Source organism: Gallus gallus, chromosome 27, assembly GCF_016699485.2.
Source record: "Gallus gallus isolate bGalGal1 chromosome 27, bGalGal1.mat.broiler.GRCg7b, whole genome shotgun sequence".
Lineage (NCBI taxonomy): Eukaryota > Metazoa > Chordata > Aves > Galliformes > Phasianidae > Gallus > Gallus gallus.
In genome coordinates this window covers 4,102,965-4,129,089 of record NC_052558.1, presented here as the reverse complement: position 1 = coordinate 4,129,089, position 26,125 = coordinate 4,102,965, and the positions used below count along the sequence as shown (strand labels likewise).

Below are 26,125 nucleotides of genomic sequence, written 5' to 3'. Positions count from 1 at the left end.
ACTCGGCGCGCCATTGGCCACTTCCCGCGCCCTGTCTGCTCCTCCCGGAAGGGAACCGCGGGGCGGGGGGCGCTCCCCCCGGGACCCCCCCAGCCCCCCCCCCCGCCCCCATTGCAGCCCCCCGGTACGGCGGGGCACGTCGAGGCTGCAGCACTCCCCCGGGGGTGTCTGTGGGGGGGGGGGGGCACCCCGCGGCCCCCCGTACCGGGAAGTGGTGGGGACTCCCAAAGCCCCCCCGGCAGCAGCTGGGCGCGATGGGCGCGGCGGCGCTCTGCGGGGTAGGTGGGCGCCGGCGGAAGGGGGGGCGATGAGAACCGCGTACTCTCCCCCATCCACACCCCCCCCCCCCCGCCGCAGCACGAGCCGTGCCCCGGCGCCGACCAATGAGCGCGCGCGTTGTTGGCAGGTGCTCCGTGTTTTTGTTTGGGGTTGAAGTTAAGGCCTCAGGAGCTCGGCTCCCCCCGGGCCGCGGCCGGGCCCCCCCCCCCGCCCCCCGCACACCCCTCGCCATGCGCAGGGAGATGAACGGCGTCACCAAGAGCCGCTTCGAGGTGAGGCCGCGGCCTCGGCCCGCGCGGGGGCTGCGGGGTCCGGGGGGGGGGGAACGGCGCGGCCCGGGGGGAGCGGGGCTGCCCGGGGGGGAGGGGTCGGAGGGGGGCGGTCAGGGCGGCTCTGTGCCCCCCTCAGCCCCGGAGGGAGATCCGGCGGGCCGCAGCTCCGGTCGGTGCGGGGCGGGGCGGCGCGGCCTTCCCTGGTGCGGTGTGACGGCTGCGGGGGGGCACTGCGGGGCGCGGGGGGTCGCGCGGTGCGGGGCTTCGGGCTGCGCTGCGGGTGCGGGGCTGGAGCCAACCCGCTGCGGGGGGAGCGCGGCCGGTTCGTTTTCTTTCTTTTGTTATTGCGATTTTAATTGTGGCCGGGGGCGGCTCTGGGCCGGAGCCGGGGGGGTCCCCCGGTCACAAACAGCCCTCGTTAAACAGGAGGCGAACCGCACGGCTCCGTAAGCGCGATGCTCCGGTGCTGATGGTGGGGGGGTGGGGGGGGGGTCTGTGCTGACAGCCGTCACCCAAAAGGCGCCCGCGGGCCTCCCCTATCTCAGCTGTGCTGAGGGCAATGAGGTTTGTGTGCACTGACAGCCCTGACCCCCTCACCCCTACGTGCCCATATCTGCCCCTGGGGGGGGGGCTGAGCTCTCCTCACCTTTTTGCTGCGGTTGTTTGGGGCTGAACAGCCCCCCCCCCACCCCCTTTGGTCAGAAGGGTGCACAGCTGGAGTTGGTGGCACCTTCCCGACAACGCTCTGCTGCTTCCAGAGCTCTGTTTGTTGACAAAGAGCCGCTGTTTCATGTGACATGGGGACAATGGGGGACAACGAGGGACAATGGAGCAGAAATCTGCTGAGCGCGGCGCTGCCGGGGGGGGGGGGGGCGGCCGGGGGGGGTCTCATCGGTTCTGATTGGAGTCACAGAGGTGGTGGTGGGCGACGGGCTGAGCGCCTTCGCTGCGATGTGAGCGTGGATTCTCCGTGTGCACGGGTGGGGGTTGGCATTAAAGGAGAGCAGAAGCCGCGGAGCGCCCGGCGCGGCGCAGCCCGTCCTGAACGCACCGACAACAAAGAGCAAATAACCAAACAAAGCAAACAAAAGGGCCGGCGTCGCCCGGATCCGCTCCGAATTTTCAGTGGCGTTGGTTTAATCTGGAGCCGCTCGTGATCCGCATTGCGTGCGGGGCTCTGTGCTTCCCAGAGCACTCCGGGGGGGAGGGCAGAAGGGGAGGGGGAGGGCAGAAGGGGTGCTGCTCTGAGCTGCTCCAGCCCCCTGGTTCCTATCGCTCCTTGCACCTGTTGTGAGCGCACACAACCCAGGCGCTCAGACCCCCGCAGTGCTCAGACCCCCCCCCAGTGCTGTTTTCAGAGCAGAGTGGCTGTTTCCCCCCGCTGTCGTGGCACAGACCCAGGAGCAGTGCTGGGTACCGGGCCTGGGGCTGCGAGTGTGAGCAGCGCTGCCCTGCGATGCGCTGCGATGCACTGCGATGCACTGAGCCACGTCGTCAGCCCGGAGTAATTACAGTTGTTTTTTTTCCAGGCTGTGAGCAATGCGTGTAAGTCTCCTCTACATCCTTAAACAAAAGCAAAACAAAACCAAAAAAAAAAAGAAAAAAACCAACCCATCCCATCAACCAAACCAGCAGCCATCCCAGATTCCTGCGGGAGCCTTCAAAACCTCCAATTAACTGCAGCCAAATTGGGCTGCCGAGCGTTTATGGGGCAGTTTGTGCTATGGAAAAAGGAAAGCTGTGGGTGCATGCAGGGACGGCTCGGAGGAGGGGGTGGGAGCCGTGCAGGCGCTCCTTCCTTGGGACAGCCGCATCCTCGGCTGGGATTTAGGATGCTGACTTTGGGAGGACTCTGAGCTGGCCGGGGCAGCTCTTTGGGCTCACTTGACTTCGGGGCTGCCCTGGGACGAGGTAAGCTGTGAGCAGGATGGGAAGCTGGAAGTGCTTCGGGATCGAATTGCCTCTCAGTACCGAGTCCCGTCTGCGCTCAGCGTAATGTCAGTTTCCCTACTCCCATTCTGGAGTGTTTCTCCCATTCCCATCTCCACGTGCTTCCCATGTTTCCGTTTCGGGGCTCTTTGTTTGCTGTGCTCCGGTCGGGGCTTTGTGGCAGCGCTGGGGCTGTGTGAGCAGAGGGGCACAGCAGGAGCGGGGTGTAACTCTGGGCATCCCACAGCCTCTGCTGGCTGGGAGAGCTGCGCTGGAGCTGCATCGTGTCTGACGTGTGGCTAAAGAGAACAGAGAGCACCGCTGGGGTGAAGGCGGTGTGGGGTCAGTGGGTCAGAGCGGCTGTCCTACACCGGGGAGGTGGTAGTGGGGCAGTGGGGTGGGGGTGTGGAAGCTGAGCCTTTCCCTGCTCTCCTGTTGTCCCCGCTGTTGCCTCGTGCCCTGCTTTGCTGTGAGCCCACAGTCCTGAAAGCAGCAGAGAAGTAACCAAAGTTCCTACGGGATCCACCTGCAGAGCAGTGGTTGAGCATCACTTGTGCTCCACCTGTGGCACTCGTTGGGCAGCTGAGCTGCAAACACCCGGGGGGGTCCGGGGGCTGCAGGAGGGTCGGGCACAGCTCAGCTGCTCGGTGCTTCCCTCTGTGCTGTTTGCGGGTGCTGTTTGGGGAGCAGCGCGGATAAAGAGGGAGAGGGCAGCTCGGAAACCAACCTGGGCTGCTTTTCATTTGCATCCTTTTGTTCAGTGGGGTCGGGGCGGGTTTCGGCCTCCCGGTGCTTTGTGTTAAGCACCGCCGGCGCTGCCCCGCCGTCATTAGGAGAGCTTTACGAGCCGTGGATTAAATGAGCGGCTGTTCGACCTCGGCTGTGTCACCTGCGGGAGCCGCCTGTGTCGCAAGGGGTGGCTGTTTGTTCCCAGCTGGGAGCATTGGGTAAGAGAGGGGGGGGGGGGGAGGGAGAACCACGGGGCCATTAAGGACAGAAAAGACCCCGCAGACCCCCGAGGCCAACCCTGCTGTGTCCCGCTGTGCCCACTTTGTGTGTCCCACCTCCATCCCCACCTGCTGGAACACCTCTGGCACAGCGGCTCCCCACCGTGCTGCTGCCTGGCTGCTCTTAGGAGGAGAAGGCTGATGCTCTGAGCTCCCAGCACAGCCCCGTGCCCCATTTGGGTTGTGCCATGGGGGCCGTGCCGTGCCTTGCAGCTTGCCCAACAGGCGCAGGGCCGGCCTGCGTGTCGCCATGCTTCGTGCTGGTTAAGATACCAGTCTTAATTGGGGCCCGGGCTGCGCTGCCTAATTACTGTTTTCACTGCTGGATCGCCCTGCCTGGGATTGCATTTGAGTCACTGCATTGGGAAAGGCGATGCGACGCGCAGCAGAGCCGGTCCCACCTGGGCCATCCCACACCCATGGCAGGTGGGGTGAGGACATATCCCTGAGCACCTGCACCCATAGCACCACCACCACCACCACCATCATCATCATCATCGTGGCAGCCAGAGCCGGCCGTGAGCCCAGCATAGCAGTGCTCACACACAACTGGAGGCCGTGGAAAAGAGACAGCAGCGCTTTGAATCAGGTCTGTGTGCCAGGCCATGAAATCCCTATGGCCCAAACGTTGGGGGCTTTTAATGGAGCTTAAAAAGAAACCCAACACAAAATGATGGGTGCTCAGGATGGCGTTTGGTGGCAGCACGGGCGGTCCTCGTGGTTCCCGTTGGGTTCCCTGCCTGCTTTGTGTGAGGCACTGTGCCCTCTGCAGGGGACAGACCCGGTGCGGTGGGAGGGCTGCCCTTATGGGTCTCTCCATCTCCGTGCCCCGTGTTCCCGCTGCTGGGATGGCTCCTTCTGACTTTGTTATGGATGCAGCCCGTGGTCGGGAGCTCCTCACCCCATCCCTCAGCACAGAGCTTCTCCAAGGCAGATGAAGGAGGGGATCCGGTGGTGTACGTTGAGCAAATCACACACAGAGCTATTTTTAGGGATATTAAGCCCATAATCAGCCTGGCCTCTCAGGAGCTCATTCTCTTCTCCTCTCCCTGCTTAGTCACGCCGGGGTCGGTGGTGCCACAGAGGTGCACGGAGCAGCAGTGGGGCTCAGTGGTATCCCTGCACAGCCCTCACTGCATGGCTGCAGGGATCCCCTGCGTGCACAGACAGCCGCTGCTCTGCGCCCCGTGGGGACGTTCCCTGCTCCCAGCTTGGCTCTGTGCACTTCTGCTGGGAGCAGAGCTGAGCCCATACCCAAAGCACATTGGGGTGCAGCACAGCCGGGGCTGAGCTTGGGCTGAATCCACGCTGATGTTTCTGATTATTCCATTGCAGAGCAGCAGAAGGTTCTTTCTGAGCCGGGGAGGTGGATCTGTGACACATCTCCACGCAGGCTGGGTGGGGACGTAAGAGGCAAAGCATGCAGCTGTGCGTGTAATCCCTAATTTATAATGGCAGCTGTTGGCCCTCCACCTTTCCTCCCTTAAAAACAAATTCCAGAATGCGTTATTTACCCTCTCGTTATTGCAGCCCACTTTCTGATTACCCAATTTCCTGTGGTTAGAAGCAGCTGTGGAGGGTCGGGGTGGGGTGCTGAGCCCCCCGGTTGGTGGGGCTGCTCCCCGGGTTTGTGCTATGCTTGGGAAGCCTGGGGGGGCTGCTTGGAGTGCCCCCCAGGGCTGCTTACCTCCCAGGAATGCTGGATTAACTCCTTTAGGAGCTCAGCAGGAGCACTGCTGTTCTGCTGGGCGCAGTGGTCCATCCCTGCCTGTGCAGCAGCCACACAGAGGGCTCTGAAGCCCCGTAGGTGTGACACACATCACCATCACAGCCCGTGTGCTGCTGCAGGCCCAACTACTGCAGCAGTGACGGGGCGTTCTGCTGTGCATTCACACGTGGATGACCCCCTCCTGCCCCACGCTGCTCCACTCGCAGTTTGCATCACCGTGCTGGACGGCCCTCTTTGCGTGCAGGGTGTGCAGGGACGGCCCTAACGATGGGCTGTCAGCGCTGTGCTCCCGGATGCAGGGTGACGTGGCTGATGTCACACTGTGACCCACTGGGCCCTAACAGACACCTGGCACAGCTGTGCCTCCTCGCAGCGCTGCACCCCGGCTGCTGCAGAGCCTGCAGTGCAGAGCCCACGGGTGCCCTATGGGAGGGCTGTGCCGCTGCGCTCCCATCAGCTCCATGGGGTCCCATTACGTCCTGCAGGGGCAGAGGGTGCTGGCACTGATGTGCCTGGATGGCAGTGCAGAGGGGCAGACAGATACACCCGTTTGCTGTTGTTCTCATAATCAGGAGGTGGAAAACATACTCATTTTCCCTCTGTGTTTCTATGATTCCATCTCTACGATGTGCGGTGCTGTGCCCATCCATGGCCTGGAGCGCCCATTGACACGTGATGGCTTCTGGTGGGGAGCACTGAATGCGGCCCTGGGGGGGCAGAGCTGCTGCGTGTGGTGTGGCGGGGGGTGGGTGTGGAGCATTGGCTGTGTGAGGAGCTGCTGCCCCGTGGCTGGGCTGGCACACAGCTCCCGTGTTCCTCTGTAGCTCTCCATGTCAACCTGTGCCACCCCGGCGCTGTGTCTGTGCGCGCTGCACCCACGGGATGGGTGAACCCTGCTGGGTGCCCTTCCTGCAGTGCTCTGACCCGGTGCAGAGCTCAGGAGGAGCAGTTTGTTTTCCTGGAGGCTGAGGGGTACTCATTCACAGCAGCAGAGCTCATTTTTGTTCTCTGCTGATGGAGTCCCCTCTGTGCGCTCCATCATCAGTGCATGGGGTCACCACAGAAAGACTCATGGAGTCGCTCCTCACCAAACACACAAGGCTTTGCCATCACTTTCTCTTGGAAAAGAGCACTTCCTTGCACTCTTGCAGCAGGGTTGCCTGCAGGGCTGCCTGCCCGTGGCCATAGGGCTGCCTGCGACTCGGCACGGGTGGGCTATGGGATCCAGCCACAGCTCTGCCTTCAGCGCTTGGAAAATGCAGCTCTCCCCATTCACCCTTCCCCCACCAACCCACAGAGGGTCCGCATTGGGTGCAGTGTCCCATCCAGTGATGGTCCCCCCTGGGAGTTTGATAAGGTGCGCACGGTTTCCCTCGGGCACATTGGTTGGGCCCCCCAGATCCCTCCCCGCGGCGCAGCAGGTTTTGTTTCCATAAGGAAAACGTATGGCTAACCTGCTGGCGTCCTTCTTGTTACAGATGTTCTCGAACAATGATGAAGCTGTGATCAACAAGAAGCTTCCCAAAGAGCTGCTGCTGCGGTAAGACCCTTCCGCCCCCCCAGATCAGCGCTGTCACTGTGATGCACCATCCAGGCTCAGGTCCTGGCAGAGCTGCAAGCAAGGAGAAGCAGAGCGAGCGCGGTGTGCTCCAGCACTCTGTGCTGAGTGTTGATTTGCTGGGCGCCTGTATTGTGGATGGGAGAGCTGTAGGGCTGAACGGGTTCCTTCATGGAAGTGGATGGAGGGTGTGGGGCAGCGGTGGCAGGGCAGTGTGGCACTCTGCACCCAGCAGGCAGGGAGGGGACAGGGATGGGGGGCAGTGGTTGGGATGGGGACAGAGGAGCAGCAGCACTGTGGGGGTGGTTTGGTGTCCCGATGGCAGTGCTGTGCCACACGTGGCACCTGGGCAATAGGAGGAGATGGAGTTTATAAACGTGAAGGTTCACACGTAGTGGTTTGGAGAGAGCTGGGATCCACTGTTAGCACAGTGTGCAAATGGATCAGCCTGGATTGACAGCGCGGCCTTTGGAAGGGAAACTTGGATGCGTTTTATCTGCAGGAATCTCCTGTAAATGTGTCACTGTCTGTGAGACAAAGACGTGTGTGTCTGAGCAGCACTACAGCCTGGTGCCTTGTTCCCCAGTTTGTTCATTCTGCACATGGCATCGATGCCTCATGTGTGTGGTTGCAAAGGAAGAAAGCTGTGCTTGAGCAAAATAAAGAGGGGGTGGATGTGAAAGAGGGGAACAGTGGCCTTTGTCCCTCCCCGAGCTCCAGAAATGTGTGGCTCCAGCAGTGCCGTGCCTGGGAGCTGGGCTGGCTGTGGGAGGGCTGTGGGGGGTTCCAGCCCCTCCCTGGGCCCCTCAGGTCCTGCCTGGGTCATGGTTGGGTTAGGAGTTCCTGCTCCTGGCCGGGGTCTCTCCCTGCTGCCGGAGAGGCGCTGACCCTCAGCTGGCTGCAGTGGGGAAGTGAGGAATCCCAGGCAGTCCCAATGGACGAAGGGGCTGAAAAGCGTTCTGACTGCAGCACATTCTGGCTGTGCTGCCGGAGCCGGGCTGGGAGGCAGAGCCCCATCCTCACCACGCTGAGCTGCTTCACCAGGACATAGTTCACCTGACGCAGCAGCAGAGCTGTCTGAGTCCCAGCTGGCAGCACTCAGCCGTCCCCTCCGATCCCCATCCCATGGAGGACGTGCCTCAGGATGATCCAGGAGGAACTGTGGTGTCCCACTCTTACAGAGAGCACCCAGGGCTGCTCAGCAGGGTGCCATGCAGGCTCCCTTCCACCCCCAGTGCCATTCGCCAGGTTGGCTTTTCCTGAGCTGAGTTCAGGTGGATACAGAGGCTCCCATGGCTTTGCTGTACCCCATGCAGGTTGCTGGGAAGGAACGCAGCGCTCATCCCACGCTGAAGCTGTGGTGAAGGAGGGCTGTAGCTCAGTGGCTGCTGAGCCCCACGGGGTGCTCCTCGGCGGGGTTTGGGCTTTGGTGCTCCTCGGCGGGGTTTGGGCTTTGGCAGCACTCCCCAGCAGTGTCCCTGCAGTGCTCCCAGGAGCTCAGCTCAGCGCTGTGCTGCAGGACGGAGCTGTGCTGCTGCTCTCCTGGGGCTGTGCCAATGGCTGAGGCTGCAGCCGGGTCTGAACAGACCAAAGTGCACAGCGGAGCCACGGCTGCCGCTGAGAGTGATGTGTGAGGCTGAGTGTGCTGAGTCACTGCTCCGCTCCTGAGCCAACGTCAGAGCAGTGCACAGAGCGCTGGGGAATGCTCCGTGAGTGCTTCTGGAGGCAGAAGTCCCCACGCTCTGTCCGTGAGCGCACGGCTCGGAGGGGCCGGGGAAGTGCGGGGAGCAATGGGGGGCAGAGGGCTGTGCACCCCCGCAGTGAGGAGCAGGCAGAGGGATGCGCAGCCCTGAAGTGAGGAGCGGGCAGAAGGGTTTGCATCCCCAAAGGGAGGAGCCGTGGGCCCCGGTGGAGCTCCCAGGTGTTGCAATGGGAAGCAGTGCTGTGCTGCGTTGGCATCCCCTGCAGCGGGGCGTAGGCTGGGAAGGGAGGAGCAGGAAGCAGGAAGGAGTTGGGCCAGGACCCAAAGCCCTGGCGGGAGGATGGGGAGGTTATTAATAGCCCGGGATTTCCATGGAGAAAGTGATTTTTATGAAAGTGCAGAAATTGAGCCCTGTTATTGGCTTAGCTGCTGTTCCCATGGATTTGGGGTGGGTTTTTGTGTTCCTCTGGTGGGAATTTGGGGTAAAAGTAGGAATTTTCCCTCGCTTCTCTCATTTCCCTCAGCTTTCCTTGTATTGTTGTGCGCTGACATTGTGCTGAATGCGCCATCAGTGGGCACACACAAATAGCATTTAATCCAAGGGAGGGCTGGGGGAGAAGTTGAGAGTTTTGGGGCGGTGGGGCATTGCTTGTTCTCAGTTCCCCTTGGATGCCGTGCCGTCAGGAAATGACTGTTCTCTCCAACCCTTTTTTTTTTTCCCCTTCGTTTCCCACACGTTCTGCCTTGTAAATGCAGGTAACCACAGAGATCTCTTTTCCATTTCCATTGCAGAATTTTCTCTTTCCTGGACGTGGTCACTCTGTGTCGCTGCGCTCAGGTCTCCCGGGTAAGAACCTCCTCCTGCTGCAGGGCCATCCCAGCACCCACACAGGGCTTTGTAATGGGGAGCTTTGCACGCTGACTGCTCCAACTGCTGTGCTGTAAAGTCAGTGCAGGGCTGCAGCACTCTGCGTTCCCTCCGTCACACTCTGAAATGCACTGCGATTGCACCCACTGATAAGTGCCCTTTCCTCTGGAGCCGCTGGGTGTCCTTTTGGCAATAACCAGACCTTAAAGCAAACACCCACAACAGGTTTATGATGCAGGGAGTCAATGGGCTCTCACAGTTCTTTCTGCTGGTGTAAGCCTGCCTGGCTTGCACAAGAGCTGCTGTTGTGCTGGAGATGCAGCCCAGTGCTCGTAATGGGCGTGCTGTAAAAATACGCCTATGCACATCCATTGGTGCACTCTTTCTTAATGGTGGACTGATGGCTGTGATGAGATTCAGCTGTTTACTTTGGTGGTGTAATTACAGCTTTGAGTATGGCACTGTGCTGGAAACCTTCTTGGTTTACTGAGGGCAGAATAACTGATTGCTGGTTCTCATCTGTAGCATGGGCTACATGGGGGTGGTGCAGCCCTGGAGCTGTGGGTGCCCCATCCCTGGGGGTGCCTGAGGCTGTGGGTGGGCTCTGGGCACCTGGCATGGTGGAGGCAGTCAGCCCATGGCAAGAGAGGGGGCTTCAACCCAACCCATTGGTGGTTCCATGAACTCTGAGGTCCCATCCAACCCAAACCCATTGGTGATTCCATGAACTCTGAGGTCCCATCCAACCCAAACCCATTGGTGGTTCTGTGAACTCTGAGGTCCCATCCAACCCAAACCCATTGGTGGTTCCATGGGCTGTGAGGTCCCACACACACTGTGCTCACAATGAGAACTAACTGAGCTGTTCTCCCTGGCTCTAATTGTTGTGCTGTCATCTGAGGCAGAGCGGTTGTTCTAAAAGGAACAAGCTGTAACTGTGTCCCCCCTGTCGGGCTGTTGGTATTTTTCATATTAACCAGACATTTACATTTTTTCCTCCAATAAAGGCATGGAATGTTCTGGCCCTGGATGGAAGTAACTGGCAGCGAATTGACCTGTTTGATTTCCAGAGGGATATTGAGGTATAATTAAGTGACATACAAACCCATTTTTCTTGTTGAAATGTAATTACAGCCTAGCACGGATTAATGCTCCCAGCACAGCCCTTCCTGCCTTCCCCGGAGACAGAAATCATTAATTTCAGTTCGTGGCCCCGGGGAGTCGTTATGGGCTCACAACCCATCCAGCTCCTGAAAACGGATGGAATTCCATATCTGTATCAAAGCATAAAGGATGGCAATGGGAGGGACGTTGTGAAGGCAGAGGTGGAGCAGCTGTGCTGCTGGGAGAGCTGTGCTGCTTCTGGAGCACGGCTTGCACATCTTCCCTGTCTCCAGTATCCAAACCTGCAGTGCTGGGGAGGCTGCCTGGGCTCAGAGCCCCAACACGGCACCAAAACCCCTCTTTTCTAACTGGAACGTTTATATTCCCTTTAAAACCTTTTGGAGGAGGGAGATAAGGAGCGTCTCATTCTGACTCTGTGCAGACAGAGGTATGGGCTGCGTGGTAACCACAGTGTGTGTGAGTGGGGAGGTGCAGATGGTGTTTGTGGAGGAAGGAGTTAAAGCAGTCTGTGCTGTCCCTGCAGGGCCGGGCTCAGCCCCTCAGCTCCTGCAGGAAGCACACACCGTGCAGCACAGCCTGTGATTGCTGCTCCTGATAACAGATCCTTATCTCCCAGGTGCCCTTCGCCTTCTGCCCCACGGGAGCACTGTGTCCCACAGCCAGAGCTGCCCTCTCCGTGGGGCACAGGGGGAAGTGCTCACCTTCTGGGCGCCGTGAACGTCTCCACCACTGTCCTATGTCAGATGTGTTCCTCCAGGAGCACCAAATTCCCCTTTTGAGGCAAAACGCTGCCATGCATTGCATGGAACCTCAATGCAGCTGCTGGGCTTAACGATGGCCTAAGTTATGTTTGCTCTAAAGCTGTGGCACTCCATCCTCTGACACAGACTCCATCTATAGTCAGACTTACATCCTCCTGTTGAAGAGTAGGAACTCATCAGCTTGCCAGGGGAGCTGCAGAGATGCTCGTCCTGTTTCAGCCCTTCCCGGAGCCATAGGGCAGACTCAGCCCCACACACCGCCCCATCTGTTCCCCAGCTGTGCCCCCAGCTGTTGCACGGCCCATAGAGGTGGGCACCAGCTGTTCTGGCACACACACAGCTGCAGTGCAGCTGCTGTCCCACTTCCAGCTGTGCGTGACGTCGGGCCCAGCCCGCTGTTGGGTTAATGATTGATTGCCTGATTGGAAAAAGACTTTAGGAAAACATCTTCGGTACTGCAGGGCTCCTCAGCACCTCCCAGCCTATGGGGATTGGAGAGGGGTTCCTGCTCTGTGGGGAACAGCTGTAGGATAAGGCAGGGGACAGCAGCTGGGATTGCTGCACTCTGTACTGATGTCCTCTCGGGCTTTCCCTGCTCAGCCCACCTGCAGCCTGCCTGGCACCAGGGGGTCCTCAGCCCTGAGCCACCCGAGCTCCATCACTGCCCTGGTTGGTGGTCCCATCGGGGGTCCCGACGGCGCTGTGTTTCCCCAGTGCCATTGCAACTAGAAGAACAGACTGCTTAACCTGCAGAGCTCTCTGTTGTTGCCGTGGGCTCTTTGGGATGTTAACATCACCCCTTCTGTCCTCACCAGGGCCGAGTGGTGGAGAACATCTCGAAGAGGTGCGGGGGGTTCCTGCGGAAGCTGAGCCTGCGTGGCTGCCAGGGAGTGGGGGACAACGCACTGAGGTACAGCCATGGCACGGGGGGGCTCTGCAGCCCATGGGGGTGTTGTTGGGGGGCAGCACAGCGGGGGTGCACAGCGCTGTGTCTGACATAAAGCACTGAGAGCGGTGATGTCTGCGTTGATCGTTGAGCATCTCACCTTCACACCGTGGTGTTCTCCTCAGGGCTGAATGACAAAGAGTGGGAGATCCCAGGGCGAGTTCAGGGCCAACACAGATTATCTTATTTCGTGCTGTGTTCATTTCTTCTACTCGAGCCCATCCGCTCGAGCTGTAGCTGCTGCGCTCACTATTGGAAACCCGTTGGCTGAAAAGAGCTGTTTTGCCTTTCCTTTCCTAAAGGACATTTGCACAGAACTGCAGGAACATCGAAGTGCTGAACCTGAATGGCTGCACCAAAATCACAGACGCGTGAGTGCCAACCCCTCCCTGTTTGCCCCTTATCCCCTTCTGTGCTGTGCATCACCAGGAGCGTGCAGGGCTCGGGGCAAACCCATCACACTGCTGTGTGTTCTCCTCCAGCACGTGCACCAGCCTCAGTAAGTTCTGCTCCAAGCTCCGGCACCTCGACCTGGCATCCTGCACCTCCATCACCAACCTGTCCCTGAAGGCACTCAGGTAGGAGGACAAAGCCAACCTGACCCCAAGGCTCCTGGGTGGGAGGGCAGAGGGGGCTGATGGTGGGGCTGCGTGGTCCTGCAGAGGAGATGGGAGCTGAGCTGTGGCTGTGCAGACTTCGGATCCCTGCAGGGCTGTGGGGATTCCAGCTGGCCCTGCCTGTCCTGGTGGTTGTTAGCAGAAGTGTTACACGGTGCTTTCAGGACTTGGAGGAGGGGTTGGAGGTGAACCCAAAAAGTCACCCTGCCTTTCTTAAATGCCCCTCCTGTGCTTCCAGCCGGCTCTGCTCTGTCAGGGTGCTGCTGAGTGTTTACATAGCTGGGAGGTGAACGTGTGATTGTTTGTCTTTCTGAGACGCTTAGGACACACAGCACTGCCCAATCTGCTGCATGGCGTGGCTGAGTGGTCCTGGAAAGGAAGGGAAAGGCAGACATTGGTGGGAGGTGTTGGGAGGCACAGAACTCCCAAAGGGAACAACAGGGGCTGAGATGTTACCAAAAAACTGATATCCCAGCAATGAAACACAAGAAAACAGCATTACAGGGGACGTAATCTGGACAGAATAACTGAGCAGTTACGTTATCTTTGTAGCTCTGTGAAAATACTTGGAGCCCCCCTTGGGGTTCTTCGTCTGCACCCCTAATTTCACGTGGGCAGGTTTGTGCTGCAGAGGTCCACCTGGATGGGAGCTGCTGGTGGAAACCAGCCCAGCGTTGGGTTATGGCTGAGGGTGTGTTGAGGTGCAGAACGCACACAGGCTGTGCTGTCTCCATGCAGGAGCCAGGAGGTGTCTGAATGGGGTGCAGCATTCAGGGCTGGCCCTGCTGCTCCCTGCCCAGGGCTCCTGCTGCTGCCCCCGTGGGCTCTGAGCGTTGGTGGTGGGGGCCCCATTTCTGTGGGCCGCAGGTGCTGCTCAGAGATGGGGTTTTCCTGGATTCTGGCTTGAAGGATTTCCTTCTAACACAATGCCCAAAGCTTCCAGCCTTTTCCTCTCACCTCTGCAGCGAGGGCTGCCCGCTGCTGGAGCAGCTCAACATCTCCTGGTGTGACCAAGTGACCAAGGACGGCGTCCAGGCGTTGGTGAGGGGCTGTGGGGGCCTCAAAGCGTTGTCCCTGAAGGGCTGCACACAGGTATGGGGCAATGGGACCGAGGGACAACAGCTGGCTGGTCCCTGCTGGGCTGGGTGTGGGTGGCAGGGACTGCTGCTGCTCCCTTGGGATCTGTGAGCACCATGCCAGCTCCTACGGCTGCCTCTTGGTTTGCTCTTTGTCACATCTCAGTCTCAGCCTCGGGAAAGGAGAGCAGCAGTGACCCCAGCGGGCTGAAAGCTGCATCCCAGAGCTGCGGGCGTATCGGGTTGGGGTTGGGGTTACCTGCTGGGTAGACCTGGCAGCCGGGCCAAACTGCTCCTGGTGCCCAGGCTCTGTGCTTTGCATTTAGTTTTCTCTTGGGGGGGTGCATTCCTCGAGCATGAGTCACTGCCATTCCCATCTGCTGCCTATAGATAAACAGCTGTAGGTACAAAAAGCGCATTTCTCCATGCAAGGACAACGAGTCCTGGAGGGTGACCACGATAAGGGCAGCACTGGCACGTGGTGTGGGCAGGGGGACACCCTCGTGTGTGACACACACAGCCATGAGGGCTGGAACTGGTGGCATCTCAGCCTGTTTGGAGGGCTCAGGTCGTAGGAACAGCTTGAGTTTCTCATCATTTACGCAGCCACGAGTAATATTGATGGCAATACATCCTCGTTATCAATTGCTTTGCCATCTGTTCATATGGGTTTAAGAATAGCAAGCTTTTTTAATCGTCCTAAGGAACCCTGGGTGTGTTTGTGCTCCTCAAACTGAAATAATACTCTCTATTTCTTTGAGAGCTCCCCCGCTGCCATATAGACGTGGTGTCACTTGTGGCCCCCCTTGGCAGAGCACAGCCTTCATTCCTGGGCTGGGTTTGTGACCCCACTGCTCGCTTTGTTCCTGCCATGTGTGTGCCTGGATCCACCTCTCCCTCAGTCAGCAGTGGGCTGTGGGTCCTTGCACTCCGTTCCTGCAGCAGTGGAAGTGGCACTGTGCTCCTGCTGTGCATTTGGAGGCTGCAGTGCACTGCCCTCCTCCCACACAGCCACCCCATCCCCGCGTTTCGTTGTCCCCAGACCTTCCTTTGGAGGACCACCTCAGGCATTGCAGCACTGCTTCACTCTCTGATTTTCCTTCCCAGCTCGAGGACGAAGCTCTCAAATACATCGGTGCAAACTGTCCTGAATTGGTGACATTAAACCTCCAGACGTGCTTAGTAAGTACCACACTGTGCTCCCAGCACATGGCCGTGGTGCACACAGCTGTGCACCACTGAGCCTTTTAAAAATAGCTGATCTGAAACAGCTTTTTGGAGTGCTCATAAGCCCCTGGAGCAGCGCTGGGTTCGGTGGAAGCATTGTTCTCCTTGCCCTGCCTGCAGGGCTGCTGAGCTCCTGTGCTGGAAGCATTCTTTCCATGGGGTTGGAATGCTGGCGGTGCTCAGCCAGCCCTGCACTGCTCCAAGAGCAGCAGTTCCCTTTGCAGGACTCCAAGCAGTGACACTGCAGTGCCAGAACAAATGTCTGTCGGCACCCAAAAGGCAGCTGGGGTGGGTGGGCTGTGTGCACACTGTGTGCACGCTGTGTGCCTGCTGCAGGCAGAGCAGGGCAGCAGCCACGGGCTGCAGGGCTGAATGCATTTTGGGCTGCAGGGCTGAATGCATTTTGGGTTGCAGGGCTGAATGCATTTTGGGCTGCAGGGCTGAATGCATTTTGGGAAGCACAGAGTGGCATCAGTTACGTTCCTGGTTGGAAACCCAAGAGGAAAACGTGCGGCGCGGGGCACCTCTGCTCCTCTGTTATGCCTCGTGATGGTGTTGTTGTTTTTCTTGTAGCAAATAACAGATGATGGTCTCATTACAATATGCAGAGGATGCCACAAGCTGCAGTCGCTGTGTGCCTCGGGCTGCTGCAACATTACAGATGCCATCCTGAACGCCCTGGGACAGAACTGCCCGAGGCTCAGGTAAGGCCTTGGTGCACAGCTGAGGGCTGTGTGGGGCTGCTCAGTGCTGAGGCTGCTGCTGGAGCTGCTCCTGGTTGCCCTCAGTCTGCTCCTGGTGCTGCTGGAGCTGCTCCTGGTTGCACCAGGCTCTTCTTTCTCAATCAGAGCAGTGGGAGGAGAGCTCCGTGCTGTGGCGGTGCACTGCAGCGATCTCTCTTTAAACCTTTGCATGTCTACTTCTGCTTTATGTTTTTTTTTAATGGAAGACAGTTGAGGTCGGGTTAGTTCTGTGCTGAGAACACATTGAAACACCACTGTTTCCATCACTGTGTGATGATGGCAGGCTTCTCATTGCAGTTTTATGGCAGGTGGAATTGGTGCTGAAGGAGTGGGCTCCCAACTCCGCAGCCTCTTTGCTCTCTGCTTAAAACCTTTTGATCAGCACAGGTCCCTCCTGGAGGTCTTTGCTGTAATTCAGTTCTGTTCCTCCACACCCATATTGCTGTATGGTGGGGCATTTGGGTGCATTCAGGTGTTTCTTATATTCAGGTACTGTGGGTGGGTGCTGTGAGGGCAGATCTCCACCAGGGTCACTCTCCGTTCTTTCTGTGCAGAATATTGGAAGTCGCCAGGTGCTCCCAGCTGACAGATGTGGGCTTCACAACCCTGGCCAGGGTGAGTGCTCCTTCATGCAAGGGAGAGCTTTGCTTTTGCTGCGTGGCCCTCTGAGCACAGCTTGGTGTGGGTGGGAGGCAGTGTGTGTGCAGTGTGGTGTATTGCAGCCCCACACACCTCAGAGCCAACTAAGGGCAGCATTGGATGCACCCCTATTACCCAATATTTGTTGTTCAGGGTCGAACTGTGCTCTGTATGACCAACCCTGCGTTGAACCTCCTTTTCTTCCTATTCATTAAGAAAAACTCATTGAAATGAGTGACGTTTGCTGGATTTCCTTTGGTGGTGTTCATCGAGAAGCAGCAAACTTTCTTTCCTCTCCTGCTATTCCATGGAGAAACACCTCTGTTCCTGCCGAGGGCTGGCTGTGTTGTAGGTGTTTGGTTTTGCTGCCTGGACTTTGCACTCACTCGGTGTGTTTGCTCCTCTCTTTGTTCCCAGAACTGCCACGACCTTGAAAAAATGGACCTGGAGGAGTGTGTCCAGGTAGGAGCCGCCGCCCTGCGGTCACACTGCTGCTTCCTCACTTATTGCACGACGGCAGCAGTGCAGGGAGGTGGTGAAAAAGCAGCAGGTTGTGCCCAAATGGAGCTTCCCCCGTGAGCCCTGGGCAAAAAGATGGTACAGAATCTGGATGAGGAAACACTGCCTTTGTAGTTGAGTTCTTCGTATTTCGTATGGCTGAATGCTGCCGTGCCCCTCCTGGTGGAGGGGACCTGACCCTCACTCAGACATTTCAGACACTTTGGAGGGCTTTGGGGGGTGCAGACTGGGCACCTGTTTGCCCCTGTTCCTTGGTAGGGATGGGCAAAAGGTCCTTCATGCAAAGCACACAGCACGAAGAGGCCCCGTTCTTTTTGCAGATAACAGACAGCACGCTAATCCAGCTCTCCATACACTGTCCACGGCTCCAGGTCCTGGTGAGTAGTGACACACTCAGTGTTTTCTTCCTCTAAATGGAGGGGTTTCATGCACTGCCTGTGGGAATCCGTCTCTTTGACTTCATGGACACGTCATGAAGAGCTCAGCTGAACCCCTGACCCTTAGGAACCCGTTGTCCCTCTGCTGCTGCTGGCAGTAGTTGGCCTCCAGGCACCCACAGCTGCCGGGCAGTGAGTTCTGGGATGCTGGGTGCTCCTGGTAGGGTTTTCCCCACCTGTTCAATCAGAGCTGTCCCTCAGGTGGCTGTCAGTCTGTCTGGAGGAGCAGAGCCCTTCTCACCTCTAACACAGCTGTGCCCCTGAGGGCTGCAGGGCTCACAGGCTCCGGAGGGCGATGCTTCTCTTGGGCTGTGTTTCTGGGAGCTGTGCCCGTCTCCGGCTCTCTCCGCCCCCCCATGAGCTCTGCCTCGTTGGCATCGTGGTGGGGGGGCACAGGGTGCGGTCCGTGGGCTCTCCCCCTCAGCTGTGCCCACGCAGAGCTGTGGGCCGATGCCATCCCCAGCTCAAGCCCCGCTTCCTTTCCCGGGACCTTTAGGAAGTGCACAAAGCAGGTGACGTTCTATTTCTGCAGGTGTTTAGAGCCCTGGCTATGATGTGCAAGGCCACAGAGATTTTACAAAGCTGGTTTCTTTGATAGCAGAGGTATTTATCCCATTCCTTGCAGTAAGTGCCTGCTGCCCTCTCTCCTGGGTCTCTCCTGTCATCGCCTCTCCGCTCCCCTTCAGCCACACGAATTCCCCCCCGCAGGCTCTGCTGCGCCACCCGGAGCTCCGCGGCTCCACAGAGCTGAGCCCAGCTCTGTGCCAAACACCCACGTGTGCTCACAGAGCACCGGCCAGCTTCTCTCTCATCCCCAGTGCCCCCAGCAGAGCGTTGTTCCGCTGCGTGCCGAGGGCTCACGGCCTCTGTTTGGGTGCAGAGTTTGTCCCACTGCGAGCTGATCACGGACGATGGCATTCGCCACCTGGGGAACGGCGCCTGCGCCCACGACCGCCTGGAGGTGATCGAGTTGGACAACTGCCCCCTGATCACCGACGCTTCCCTGGAGCACCTGAAGAGCTGCCACAGCCTGGAGAGGATAGAGCTGTACGACTGCCAGCAGATCACGCGGGCGGGGATCAAGAGACTCAGGGTGAGAGCGTGAGATGGAGCCGGGCGGCTCGGAGGCTTCTTGGGGGGGTGGAGGAGAGGGGGCTTTGGCACCGGGTTCTTCGTGGTGTGGTGGTGCTCCTTCTTTAAAGCACCCTGAGAGCCACCACCTGCAGAATGCATGGCCGTCCTGGGCTTAGACACCGCTGTGGGCTGAGCCCTGGCTCTTCAGGAGGTGTGACTGAATCTGAATTGGAAAGGTTAAGGTTGGAAAAGGTCTCTGAGAGCCCCGCATCCAACCCACCCCCTCCATGCCACCAACCACAGCCCTCAGTGCCGCATCCCCACGGTGCTGGAGCACCCCCTGGCACGGCGACCCCCCACCCCCTGGGCAGTCTGTGCCTGTGTCCGGCTGCTCTCTGGGGAAGGAATGGTTCCTGATATCCAACCTGACCCTCCCCGGTGCAACGTGAGGCCGTCTGCTCTCATCCTACACCTGTTGCTCTGCCCACAGAGTGGCAGCGGGAGGCAGAGGGGACTCAGTATGCAGTGGCATTCCATGAGCACTCTCCCTGGCAGTGCTTCTGTAGTCCAGGGCTGTGTGTCAGCACCCGGCAGTGCAGCACAGCGCCCCTCCGTGCGCCGCAGTGCGCTCTGTGCTGTGACGCTCATCCAGCGGCGATCCAAACCCCCCCGGCTGTGCTGTGTAGGAGGGTTACCAGTGCTGCTGATGCCCCTCTGCCCTCCCTCCATTGCGCTGCGTTTCTCTTTCAGACCCATTTACCCAACATCAAAGTCCACGCCTACTTCGCGCCGGTGACACCACCTCCATCGGTCGGGGGCAGCCGACAGCGCTTCTGCAGATGTTGCATCATCCTATGACACTGGAAGCAGCCATCCCTGCAAACTGAGTATTTAATTACACCTCTCGAGTGAGGGCGGACAGCTGTACCTTCGAGGAGGGCGATGCAGTGTCATTTGCAAGGGGCAGCCGGCGGGCAGCGGCGCCGGCCCCTGTAGCCACCCATACACATCCATGTACACACCCCACCTGTTCCAGCAGACGGATGAACTCTGCGGGCTGGGGCTGGAGCTCTGCTGGCTTTCCTGTAGGTGGATTGGTATCGTTCTGAACCATTCCTGCTGGGCATGCTCAGACGGAGTCATTGCGGTGAGGAGGGGAGATGTTTGCAAACCCCAAACGACTGTTGCTGCTGTAGAGGTTAGAGAAGTAATTGCAACCCTTGGAAACAGGGAGAGAAAGGGACGTGCTTTATCCCTGCACCCACTGGCCAGGTGGAAAAGGAAACGAACTGACAGCCCCCGAGTTGTGTGTCCCTTTCTGAGTGAGGGGGCGGAGGAGCAGCAGTGTGAGATGTGAGCTCCGCTGCTCCCATCCCTGCTGACCCCCTGAGCATGCTCACAGCGGAGGTTCATCTGCTGCTGTGTCCCGTAGCGTCCAGCTCAGAGGCTCCATAGGTGGCTGTAGTTTGGGATCTGCTCCGTCAGGCCCCGCTGTTTGGTTTGGGGTTGGTTTTTTTTCCCCTCCTCCTGATGGTCATTCGGTCAGTTTGAGATTTACCAAACCCCCCCCAAAAAAAAAGTTGAGGGAAACCCATTTGAATTTCAGGAAGCCCCTTTTTATAACAGCCCCTGAGCCTGCAATGAGCCGATGGAAAAACTGATTGGAATTCCAGGTTTTCTCCCAGTGATGAGAGCGTCACTCTTTGCTATAGGGGACAAGCTATAGTCTCTGCTCCAGCGCTTTCTTCTGCTGTCCTTTCCCTCCAACCCCTCATCCCCATCCCGTGAGGAAAATAAACACAGAACCTTTTTTGCTGGTTGTCCTGGTCAAGAGCTCCTGCCTCACTGTGCCCGTGGAGCGGGAGGAGCAGCAGGGCCAGCCACAGCTTGTCGCCGACCTCTGTCCCATTGGGCAGTCGTGCTGCATTGCCCACAGGTAAGTGCTGCCCTGGAGGAACCGTCTGGAGGCAGCGGGGCTGCACTGTGCCCCCCCAGCAGTCGGGGTGTGATGGGAGCAGCAGCGTTGGAGGTATTTGGGGTGAGGTTGACCAGAGGGGCGCAGCGAGCTCCACGTTCCTGGGGCAGAATGCAGGGGTGCCGTGGGGCAGAGCACGGTCAGGTTGGTGGGGATGAGCTGAGGGGTCCATCACGGCTCTGTTCCTGCTGCCCGCACCCCGGGATGGAAGGAAAAGGGCACATTTATGGGATGGATCCCCCCTGAGAGGAGCGGGTCTGGTAACCAACCGAGCTGCCTGCAGCCCCGGGAGCGGTGCTTCGCCTCCCTGCTGCAGTCTGAGATGGGAGGGCTGTCTGTGTGACCCCGGGGACGCCCCTCTTGGCCGTGGGTTTGCCCTGAGGGCAGAGCCATCCCGGGGGCCGTACAGCAGCTGTCTCCCCTTCCCCTCCAACTCAGATTCCCCGACCCGTCGGTGCGCGTTTAACGTCTCACAGATGCACCGACTGACGGGAGGAAATCCAACGTACGCCGCCTTTAAAAGGATACTGTCAATTCCTTTCCTATAGATGGCTTTTAACGCATTCTATTTATTCAAACCCGTGGATTCTCTCTCCTTGGTGAGCATGCTCCTATACTTCACCTGCACAACTCCTTCCTCCGGTTTTCAGGGTGGCAGATGACGGCCGAGGGGTCCCACCAGCGATGGGTGTTTGTTTGCACAGCTCTGGCAGAGCGTTCGGCTCACGCCGAGGCACAGGAGAGCCAAAACTGGTTGACGAGCCAGGGTGTAGCTGACGGACTGATTTCTTTTAACAGGTTTGAGTTTAAGAGGTAACTCAGAGCATAGAACCCAAAGCTTTGTTTGTTTTCAAACAGGGTAACAGCGTAAGGTAGCTCAAACTACTTGACAGTGTCCTTTTAAGTCAATTATCCGTCTCTAAATGGACTCTTCCTTATGTTTGTATTTATAAATAAATACCAATAAAGACCATTTTCCAAAGCTTGCCTTACCAGAGGGATATCCTTACGCAGCAGAAAAGCCTGCGTGCAGCGGCTGCTCGCTGTGCTGGGCTCAGAGCTGAGGGGGGGAACTGCAGCCCAGCTGTAAGGGAAAGCTCTGAGTGCTGTGAAGGGGCTGTGTTTTCTTCTCAGCTGTTCTCTACCCACTGCTTCACAGCTCCCCCTCACCCAGGGCAGACCCAGCACAGAGCTGAGGAACAGCGGTTCAGCCCCGATCCCACCCCAGAGAAGAAAACCAACGGGTGGGAGTATTTCTGGATGTTTTATTGAATCCTCGTGGATGGAAAGCACTATGTACACAAGACAGCCACCGTTCACTTCTTGGTCTCTTCTTCCTTCGAGAGGGTCTTGATGATTTCCTCCTTCTTGGCTTGCAGGCGTTCCTCGCGGCGCTTCCGAGCCTCCTTGGTTTTGGACCTGCGAGCCTCAGCCTGGTCGCTGCAAGAAGTTAAGAGTATGTGAGCGCCTGGGGATCGTTCCTAAGAGCCAACAGAAAGCCTTCCCTGCTGGCCCTGCTCTCCTCGCTCCACTGGATCCATGGTCTGCCATGCCAGCTGCTGAGCCGAGCAGGCTGTGCTCCACGTGCAGCTCCCTGCACTGCTGGGTGCACTGCAAAGCTGCTCTCTGCCCCACACCACTGGGAGCCTTGAGAACCAATGGCTCACACCTCCCCTTATCAATCACTTCCTATGGCTGCATCAGTGGGTCAGTTTATAGCATTACGAGCAATTCTGGTCTGCTATGCACGCAGCTCTGGCAGGATTATGTACATCTCTGCTTCAAGCCAGCCCTACCCAGCTTTGTTTTCATTCCTCACCTGGGCTCTGGGTAGAACCACCCCAAACACCTGTGTGCACTTAGTTAAAAAGAACTGCTTCCCCAGCCTGCAAAATGGAAGCGTGACAGTGAGGCAACACTTACGCCAAGAGCTTCTTGCGAGCTTTGTCTGCCTTGAGCTTGTGGATGTGCTCCATCAGGATCCGCTTGTTCTTGAACACGTTACCCTTGACCTTCAGGTACAGGCTGTGGTACCTAAAGGAACGGAATGGATCGTGAGTGCTGTGACAGCAGATCACCCCCAAGCTCTGAAGCTGCTGCCGTGGCACAGACAAACGGGGCTGTTTGTAGAAGTACAGGGGCTGCTCTGTGCTTCCTGGAGAGAATTTGTTCCCATCACCGAGCTCTGCACCAAGGAGCTGGCTGAGAAGCTGCATACAGCAAGAGATGGATAAGCACATACACGCATTCCCCGCTGCCTGCCCACCCCCTGAAGCTGCACGCTGGGCTGGCAGACTCACATATGGCGGTCGATCTTCTTGGACTCCCTGTATCTGCGGAGCAGGCGCCTGAGAATCCGCATCCTCCTCATCCAGGTCACCTTCTCTGGCATACGAGCGTTGGCCGTACCCTTTCTCTTCCCTAAGGAGAGAGAAAACACGGTAAGAAGGCAGCCTGGCTACTTCAGGAACAGAATTGCTGACGCTCTGCAGGAGAGCTGTGGCCAACGCAGGGCTGTGGGTGCCCCACGCACAGCAGGCAGGCTTCACATGCAGCACTCACCGATGCCCATATGCCTGCCCTTCCGGCGGGCCAAGGTGTTCTTCCTGCATCGTGCCCGAGAGTGAACGGTCACGGGTTTGCGGATGATCAAACCATCCTTAATTAACTTCCTGATCTGCTGACCTGGAAGGGAAAACACCGCGTTGGGTATTCGGCGTGAAGGAGCAAAGAGAGGCCGCGTTGGGCCAGGCTGTCACCTGGCTTAGGTGAGAAGGATCCCATGTGCTGAGCACACCCCCACCCCCCTCTGCTGCTGGCGCTGCTCCTTCCCCATCATCCCATGTTTTCCCTATGAGTCACCCGGCGAAGCACTGCGCTGACCCACACTGTGAGCTCACGGGGAACCCCACAAGTGCCGGAGATGGACCCCAATCCTCTCCAAAACGCAAAGAATCACAGAATTAAAGGGGTCGGAAGGGCCCTCCAGAGCCCAACCCCCGCAAAGCAGCCCCATAACAGCACCGGTGGGCCCGGAATACCTCAAAGAACCCGCAGCCCCCCCGGGCAGCCGCCCCCCCCCCCATCAGCTCCACCTCATCCAACGTTAACGGCACGAAATGAGCGCAATCCCCCCCCGGGCGGCCCCATCCGCTGCCACTCACGCGAGTTGGCGTTGGCGATCTCGTTGGTCTCGTTGGGGTCCAACCACACCTTCTTCTTCCCGCAGCACAGCACGCTGGACGCCAGGCGCTTCTGCAGCCGGAGCATACTGCGGGCGGCGGGGCGGACGGCTCAGCGCAGCTCCGCTTCGGCCCCGCGGTGCTCCCCGTGGCGACGCGGCCGCCGCCATTTCCCCCCCCCCCGCCTCCTCCATTCCTCCTCCCCGCCGCGCGGCCCGGCCGCCATTTTCCCCCCTTTCCCCGCCGCGTGCGGGAGATGCGGCCGCCCCCGCGGGCGGCACCGGGCGAACCCCCCGCCCTGAGGCCTCCGAGCCGCGAGCCGCGAGCCGCGGTCCGCGCCCGCGCCGATCCCCGCTCCCCGTTCCCCGCTCGCCGTCCCCCGGCGCTGCGCGGCGCTCACCTCATGGCGGCGGCTGCGGCCGAGCCGGGCGGAAAGGACTGCGCACGCGGCCGCGCCCACCGCCGCGGGGAGCGGAACGTACCACTGCGCTACCACCCCGCGCCCGCCCCGCCGCGGTTCTGCAGCCTCACGGCGGATCGAAACGCGGCCAGAGAAACGCCGAGATCCGCTCACGGGTGGGGAGGGGGAAGGAGCGCCGCGGCCCCACTCGAGGCGTGGGGGAGGCGGACGCGCGTCAGTCCGCACCCCCCTCTGCGCGGAGTGGTACGGTCCGAGCCGCGCGTGCGCGGTAGGCGCGGTCGTAGGGCTGGGCGCATGCGCGGTGGGCGTGGTTTGGGGGCGGCTGGGCGCATGCGCACTGGCGCGGCGTGGGCAGCAGGAGGGCGGAGCGCCCATGGTGGCTGCGGGGGGGGGCGGGAGGGGGTGTAGTTTGGGGGGCTCGTGGTTGGGTTCGAGGTCTTGGGGTTCGCCTGAGGTCTGGTGTTGGTGTGATGCGAGGCCTGGGGTGGCTGTGAGGCCTACGGACAATGTGAGGCCTATGGCGAACGTGAGGCCTACGGCCAATGTGAGGCCTGGGGTGGCTGTGAGGCCTACGGCCAACGTGAGGCCCGGGGCGCTGTGAGGCCTGCGGATGGCCGGGCGCCGCTTGTGCGCTCTGAGGAGCAGCCCAGCGCCAGGCAGCACATCCCCCTGTGGCCTCAAACCCCTCAGGAGAGCAGGATCCTGTTAAGGGCTCCCCCAGCAGCACGATGCGGGTTTCTGCCTTACGCCAACCCAAAGCCACCCTCCTGCGGCAGCCCCTTCCCTCACAGCTGCCCGCTCCGTGTTCAGCCTGTGCTGCTGCCACGCGTGGCTCTGGCGGCCGAATGCAGGCAGCATATGGTGTGTGACAGGGAGCTGGTGGCGGCAGATTTTGGGTTCGTTTTGAGAGACAAACACGGATAAACACAGGCTTTTGCTGTTTCAAAACTGACTCATCATTTTCCTACAACAACGCATCAAAATCTGGAGGCTCCCGAGGCAGGAGAGCGGCTGCTGTTTGATTGCCCGCCCTGGAACAGCACCAGGATTTTGTCCATCTGTGTTTCTGTGAATCTGCAGCTGTGAATCAACGTCCCGTAAGGCTTTGGGGCCCTCGTGTGGGGTGGAGGTGGTGGGGAGGCTTCAACCCCCCCAGGTCGTGTAGCTCTGTAGAGCCCACACCTCCATGCATCCCATACCAATGGAGCCCACACCTCCAACACCCACACCTCCCACCTGTGGGTGCATTTTTGAGCCCCACGCAGCATCGCTGTGTGCTTCCCGTGGGGCTGAGGGCACAGATCTCACCCCACGCTCAGACCGTTGCAGCACAGTGCCGGGGCCGGGCAGTCCCTGCTCCCATCTTCCCGCACTGCAGCTCCAGCAGTGACACTGAGCTCACATTCTGCTCCCACGCAGCTCTGGGGAGGGAACACAGCATTCATCCTCTGCCTCCACCACCTCCACGCTGTCCCAGCACAGCCACCTCCGGCTCCCAGCTGATCCATCCCCCCCTTCCCCCCCCACTCCCCCCCCCTCCGGGCTGCACCCCCAGCTCGAGGGGCTGCAGATGGGCCCCGATTTGCATTCAGGGCTGCGCCGCCCATCCGGCTGCACAGGTGCCATCGTCGGCACCTTACGGTGATGGATGGGGTCTAAGAATGGAAAACGTGGCGTCAGCTGTCCTGGGCACATTGTCTGGGAGCGCAGAGGGTGGGGGCACCCCCAGGAATTCGGAACTTTCCAACAGCCGGTGGCTGCTGTGTGATCAGCACGGGAGGTGTGGGAGTGGGCGGGTGGGCTCTGTGAGGGGGGGGCACGGATCGCTCAGCAGGGACCCCCCCTCCAGGGATGGCTTGGAAGCTGGGTTTAGCCCCGGACTTTGGGGAAGGGGCTGTACCCCCTCCCACCCCCCCCCCACCCCCCCCATGTTGTTTTCTTTTTATGCAGGCTGTGTGCTGATCATAGCTGCCCTCTCCCACTGTATTTATACTTATATATATATATATTCTATTTTTTGGGGGGGGAGGGGGGGATAC

General features: G+C 59.3%; 2 protein-coding genes across 7 annotated transcripts; one reads left to right on the top strand and one right to left on the bottom strand.

The window, feature by feature from the left end:
- The first annotated feature begins 23 nt into the window (after positions 1–23).
- On the top strand, positions 24–21,465 carry FBXL20 (F-box and leucine rich repeat protein 20). Of its 6 annotated transcripts, none has more exons than XM_015299534.4 (15): positions 24–278; positions 6,695–6,756; positions 9,269–9,323; positions 10,352–10,426; positions 12,046–12,140; positions 12,479–12,547; positions 12,659–12,754; positions 13,759–13,885; positions 14,977–15,051; positions 15,670–15,800; positions 16,394–16,454; positions 16,896–16,940; positions 17,318–17,374; positions 18,315–18,527; positions 19,259–21,465. In XM_015299534.4, exons 1-15 carry the CDS (start codon positions 255–257, stop codon positions 19,364–19,366), a joined length of 1,293 nt encoding a protein of 430 aa, XP_015155020.2. In that variant the 5' UTR covers positions 24–254; the 3' UTR covers positions 19,367–21,465. The 6 variants fall into 6 exon arrangements, with proteins under 6 accessions (XP_015155020.2, XP_015155019.2, XP_015155021.2 ...); XM_015299533.4 differs by lacking the exon at positions 24–278 and adding an exon at positions 409–551; XM_015299535.4 differs by lacking the exon at positions 24–278 and adding an exon at positions 1,564–2,462.
- Positions 21,466–21,728: 263 nt separating this feature from the next.
- Positions 21,729–24,102, bottom strand: RPL19 (ribosomal protein L19). Its single transcript, NM_001030929.1, has 6 exons — positions 24,066–24,102; positions 23,648–23,754; positions 23,046–23,168; positions 22,784–22,904; positions 22,407–22,517; positions 21,729–21,923 (listed from the first exon to the last, which is right to left on the bottom strand). Exons 1-6 carry the CDS (start codon positions 24,068–24,070, stop codon positions 21,800–21,802), a joined length of 591 nt encoding a protein of 196 aa, NP_001026100.1. The 5' UTR covers positions 24,071–24,102; the 3' UTR covers positions 21,729–21,799.
- Positions 24,103–26,125: the final 2,023 nt, after the last annotated feature.